At 53.0% G+C, this 6000-nt stretch overlaps 1 protein-coding gene and 1 pseudogene across 1 annotated transcript; both read left to right on the plus strand.

Moving 5' to 3' along the window:
* The first annotated feature begins 900 nt into the window (after positions 1-900).
* Positions 901-1758, plus strand: LOC120667676 (probable WRKY transcription factor 70). Its single transcript, XM_039947704.1, has 2 exons — positions 901-1151; positions 1236-1758. Exons 1-2 carry the CDS (start codon positions 901-903, stop codon positions 1756-1758), a joined length of 774 nt encoding a protein of 257 aa, XP_039803638.1.
* Positions 1759-2803: 1045 nt separating this feature from the next.
* Positions 2804-3298, plus strand: LOC120667677 (annotated as a pseudogene).
* Positions 3299-6000: the final 2702 nt, after the last annotated feature.

Genomic DNA, 6000 nt, shown 5'->3' on the forward strand with positions numbered 1-6000 from the left:
ACTGCAGTAGTGTACTACTCTATGCATGATTCACGCCTTCACACTGTACTTGAAGCTGCATGTAGTAGATGTGTAGCCAGCTGTATTAGGATAACCTTAATTTAGTATCCTCTCTTTGACGCCGGAATATGGGCCGGCCGGGTACCTATCACTGGTCGGAGTTTTATATACGGATTAAGTAGCAGCAGCATCAATCTACTGGCTCCGAGCATTTCGCATCACGATGCATGATTTCACTAGGTTAATTAAACACTGCCCAGGCACAGCCTCGCTTGGCATCGATCGAGTACCGGAAATGATATCAAAGTACATATAGCAACCTGGTACTAGTACGATCCAGGTCAAATTGGAGGCATTAAGGTGGCGGGTCGAGATGCCAGATGCCCCCTCAAAATCCCCAATTAGTGCATACCTTGCCCTTCCGCTCCACGTTGAAGGCAGCAAAGGGCCGGGAGTACTGGTAGAAAACAGCAGGTATACGGTGCTGCTCTTCCTGTGATCCCGTTCCCGGCACCGGCGGTGCACGCCGCCTCACCTCGTCGGAGCCGCCGCGGCACCCGCGTCCGGACCGGCTCACGTATTCACGTGGATGCTGTACCTGCGCGCCCGGCGGGCCAGCTCAAAAGAACTGTCGTTACGTACGCGAGCAACCCTTGCTTGAGAGATGATGCCGACGTGAGAATTGACAACGCCGGCACAGTCGCAGGCGGCCGCTGGGATGACTAACTCGGCGCGGATTCGCCGCAAGTTTCCCGAATCCACCGCGCGTCGTCGGCGCGGCCGGATCGTGGCACCGTGCGTTGAACTAGCAAGGTACTACGACCATATAAAGGTCCGGCACGTGGTAGAACACAGTCACGACACTGCAGTAACAACGAGCTACTGCAGTAAGGGATAGCGATGGCGACGGCTGATCGTGCTTCCGCAGCGTGCGGCGTCATGGCCGAGGCGCGGGAGGCGACCGCCCGTCTGCTGGCCCTCCTCCAGGCCACGGGCGCGGATCCTGGCAAGCGAGAGCTCGCCGAGCAGATCATCTGCTGCATCGACCGCGCTCGGGCCGCGGTGCGCGGCGCCGGCGATGGCACGGGCAAGACGACGGGGCATGGGTTCGGATTGGGAGCTCGGCCTCCAGCCGGATCCAAGAGAAGAAGGTAACGCGCGCATGTGATAGCTAGCGTGTCCTCCTAAATGTTACTATTTTGGATCTTTATTTTCTCCTCTTTTTTTCTTTCCAGAGCGAGGAGGGGATGCGGAGAAGAAGCGCGAGCAAGGGTCGTAGCAAGCTCCGCAATGGACGACGGCTACGCGTGGAGGAAGTACGGGGAGAAGAGCATCCAGGACCACAAGAATCCGAGGTTCTATTTCCGCTGCACCTACAGGGATGAGCTCGGCTGCGGCGCCAGGAAGCAGGTCGACCGGATAGAGGACGACCCGTCCCTGTTCCACATCACCTACTTCGGCGAGCACACGCCGGCGTGCCCCAGGGACGACGCGGCTACGGCCGAGCTGGACGGGGACGGCCGCCGCCTCGTGGTGCAGGCTTGCCTGGACAGCTTCAGGCCGTGCTTGCCGCCGGAGGGCCAGGATCCTAAGCAGATGCCAGCGAGCATGGTCGAGTTCACGGCGGGGTACTGCTGGCCACCGACGGATCAGATGGCGAACTTGGTTTCTTCGGATGTTTGCTTTGGAACCCCAGGAGAGCTGGAATCTTTGGATGCCATCAGCATGGAGGAACTCATGGATTTATTGTGGCCATGAGTTAGTGGAATAATAAGGATATCGCACTGAATAGAGTGGCACAACATTCGTGACTCTAGCATGAGGTTTCTTTTCAGTCGATCAAACATTATCTCTATTGTAAACATCCCTTTTGATGAGCAATCCAATATTTAATTTTCTAGCTTTGCGCGCCAATAGTCTAACTTGTGTTTATACATTTACACCCTGTACATCTCAATGGCTCACTCCCAGTGACGGATCCAGTATAATTGTTAGGGAGGTTTTCTTCAACCTCTCTATAACTACAGTATCTCCTCCCGATGCATCCGGGGTTTTTACATCTTTACCATTATAACGGATGGCACTCGCTCGATTATCACTTTTAAAATGACGTTTACATATTTAACACTTTTCTTTCGCGACTCTTACATTTCTACCACTTTTGCCTACGTGGCATGCTACGGTGGCATGACACGCTGGCACATAGTCAGCTCGGGACGCGAAATGTCCTTCATGCCCCTGATCACCTCCTCTCTTCTCCCATTCCGACAGCTGGGTCCCGCAGCCCCTCCCACTGCCAGGTGGACCCTACTCATCAGCTCCCCCCCCCCCCCCCCCCCCCCCCCCCCCCCCCGCTTCTCCCCTCCACCCGTCACCGGCGGAGGACCCATCGCGGCGGCGTTCAGCCTCATCCCACCCGCCATCCTCGTCCTCATTGCCGGGCTGAGCCCCGAGGACCAGCGGGTGCGAGCTCGCTCGTGCTTGGCTCGCGCTTGCCCGCCCCCTCCAGCGAGCGCCCGCGCGCGCAGCCGCGTCTGGCAACCGCCCGCCCGTGTCCACGCGCCCTCGGCCCTGCGCACGCCGTGGCCACGCCGAGCCCCGCCCTTGGCAACCATCGCTGCTGCCTTGCGCCCGTTGTCATCACCATTGCGCCGTCGCCGGAGCCACTCGTGTCGCCGTTATCCCAACCGGCTCCCGAGGGAGACCCAGTCCCCATAGGACGCAGCAAAAAGGAGGCACACCCCCGGCCTCGACCTCGCCCGCTGTCTCACCGGAGCACCAGCGGCGCTCGTAATCGTAACACATGGCGGGCGGCGAGAGCGACGGCAGCGGCCTGGTGCTGCTGGACGTTTTCGGCAGCTCGTTCGCGCAACGCGTGCGCATCGCGCTGGCGGAGAAGGGCCTGGCCTACGAGCGCGCCGAGCAGGACCTCGCCGCCAAGGGCGACCTCCTGCGCCGCTCCAACCCCGTGCACGGCAATGTCCCCGTGCTCCTCCACGCCGGCCGGCCCATCTGCGAGTCCCTCGCCATCCTCCAGTACCTCGACAAGGCCTTCCGGGGGACGCCGCCGCTCCTCCCGGCCGACCCCTACGCGCGTGCCCGGGTGCGGTTCTGGGCGGAGTACGCCTGTGGCTGCGGTGCGACGAGGAGGCGGCGGAGCCCGAGGCGCGGGAGGAGATGGTGGCCGTGCTGCACGCGCTGGACGTCGAGCTTGGGGGGGAGGAGTTCTGGGTGGGAGGCATTCGGGTACGTGGACGTTGCGACGGCACCATTCGCGGCATGGTTCCTCACGTACTAGCGCCTCCGCCCCGCCGTCCCCTCCGCCGCAGCCGCCGATTCTGAGCCGCCCCAAATCGCCGGAGGCCCCAGCCGTGGCGGAGGTCGTCCCGGGGCCCGCGTCCCCGCCCCCTCCTCCCACGCTGCTCTCGGCTCCCGCGGCGGCGGCGTGCCTGATTGAAGCCCCCGCGGAGACCACGGCGGAGAAATGCGGCGGTGAGGTGGCGGCGGAGGCCGAGGTGGAGAGGAGGCGCGGGTGGGCAGACATGATGGGCTGCTGAACCTGCGCCGCTGGGGGATTCGGAGCCCCGCCGTGGCACGCGCCACCCAGAGGTAGAAGAAGAAGCTGACGAGTAGGGTCCATCTGGCAGTAAGAGGGGCTGCAGGACCCAGCTGTCGGAATGGGAGAAGAGTGGAGGAGATCAGGGGCATGAAGGACATTTCGCATCCCGAGCTGACTGGGTGCCAGCTTGTCATGCCACCGTAGCGTGCCACGTAGGCAAAAGTGGTAGAAATGTAAGAGTCGCGAAACAAGAGTGCTAAATATATAGGCGTTATTTTACGAGTGATAATCGAGCGAGTGCCATCCGTTATAATGATAAAGATGTAAAAACCCCGGTGCATCCATAGAAAAAAAAATTATAGAGCAGGCTTAGAAGGAGCTCTATGGATCCAGCAGCAGTAGGAAGCCCCTCCAGACCCACCGTTGGATCCGCCCCTTCTCACTCCCTCCATCCCCAAAAATACACTTTTACTTTTATCATATGACATCTTATGTTCGACCAAGTTTATAATAAAAGACCAAAAATATTTATAAGATTAATGTATGTATATCATAAAAATATATTTCATGATAAATAATCTAGTGATATTATTTATAAATGTGGTTAAATAATTTGAATTGTGATAAAACTAGAAGTGTGTTCCTTTTAGAACACAGGAGTGGATAATAGTTAAGAAATGACGAAATTTTCGTTCCCACTAATGGTAAGTTGAAGGTTGCTGAATCAGCTGCCCGCAAAGAATTTCATGTCTATCAAGCTTAAGGGGGGAAGATGGGGCGGTAGCTTGGTCAACGGTGGAGTGGAGACAGCCAGACGAGAGGCATGAGGAAATGGCTATGGGAACACCGTCGCGATAACTAGATAGGGAGGGTCATGGTGAGGGTGAAAGCCACAGCAACATTAGTTTTTTAATTATATTTACATTTGTTCCAAATTATCTTAATCCATTTGAAATGAGTACAAAACGAGGCCCACGAAGCTAGGGTGAAAGCCACAGCAACATTGGTTTCTTAATTATATTTTACATTAAGTCAGATGCTGTCTGATTCCCACCAACTAGTAGTTTGAATATAGAAATTGAATACTGTTGCAAATGTTGCACTTGAATACTGGTTGCGAGTATAAAAAAGGAATATATAGCTCTGGGTTAGATAGAGGGCGTGCGTGGTCACTTGTCATGTTGTGGACCAAATCACTACTCCATATAAGCAGCAGAGATGCCCTGACCCAATCAACTCGTGCAGGGGCCGGCCCAAGCGCGCCTCGATTCAGCAACCTTCCGAAACCCAAGCTCACCGGCCTGCATTGCATGACTGCACGAGTCTATCACGGTTCACGGCAGTGCGGCGGCGATCCTCCGGAGGAGCCCGGGCCGCCAACAATGGACGGACGTGATTACCTCACCTGCATTTTTTTTTGAAGCCACCTCACCTGCATTTTAGTCGGAGAAAGACGCCGGCTTGGGAGAGAGAATTGGGGAGAGCTCCAGCCGATGATGACGCGTGCCGAGACGCCGGCATTTTTTTGGGCTGGGCTGTTTTGCTTTTTCTTAGTGGGCTGGATACAATGCTGCTTTGTTGACTGAATTCTTTCTCAGCCCATTTGACTGAATAACTTTTTTTCTTTTAATTTTCTGATCGTGAAAGGACAGGACTTATTTCAACTTAAATTGATGGATCGTACATATTGCGATCTATATTGAGAATTAGAGTAGAATGAAATGATTGATATTTATTGATATATATATATATATATATATATATATATATATATATATATATATATATATATATATATATATATATATATATATACACAAAAGTCTAAAGGGCATGGTGTCCCTTCGTGATGACCCTTTCGTGATAGGTAACCGTCTAATGACTAATCTTGAAATTTATCACTAATTTTAATTTCTTCGTAACACTCCCTCTTGATTAATTTTCTTCTTCTTGTGATCTTGTAATCAATTTGATCCTCTCATAAACTTGTAATCAATCGAAAAACTCCTTGAAAACCCTATGGAAAAACCAGGAGATGCAAAACAATATATCTCCCCTAAAAACTTTTCAGGAAAAATATGAGGAGAATCTTTGGAAAACCCTGTGGGAAAACCAAAGTAATTCCGGTATACTAGGCAAAACTCCTTAAAACCAGTGGAAAAAATAAGGAAAAACACCATAATATACAATAACCAATGTCAGTAGACCCTTGAGATAACCCAAAGTCTTAGTCTAATAACACCTTGACCCTATGGTCAATATGCTTCAAATATCATCTTCTAAAAATCCAGGTGGGGAAAACTAGATGATATAGCATATAACTTTATGTTGACATTGCCTCATCAAAAACTTTATATGAGAAACCTCAATAGAAAAAACTCACATAAAGAAAAGAGTACAATGTATCGTATGTTCCAATACCATCCACCAAAAACCTCTAT

This window comes from Panicum virgatum, chromosome 3N (assembly GCF_016808335.1).
Source record: "Panicum virgatum strain AP13 chromosome 3N, P.virgatum_v5, whole genome shotgun sequence".
Classification (NCBI taxonomy): domain Eukaryota; kingdom Viridiplantae; phylum Streptophyta; class Magnoliopsida; order Poales; family Poaceae; genus Panicum; species Panicum virgatum.

Coding starts and splice junctions, on each gene's coding strand:
- LOC120667676 (XM_039947704.1), top strand. CDS start 901: ATGGCGACGGCTGATCGTGCTTCCGCAGCGTGCGGCGTCATGGCCGAG. Junction 1,152..1,235: donor GCCGGATCCAAGAGAAGAAG/GTAACGCGCGCA, acceptor TTTTCTTTCCAG/AGCGAGGAGGGGATGCGGAG.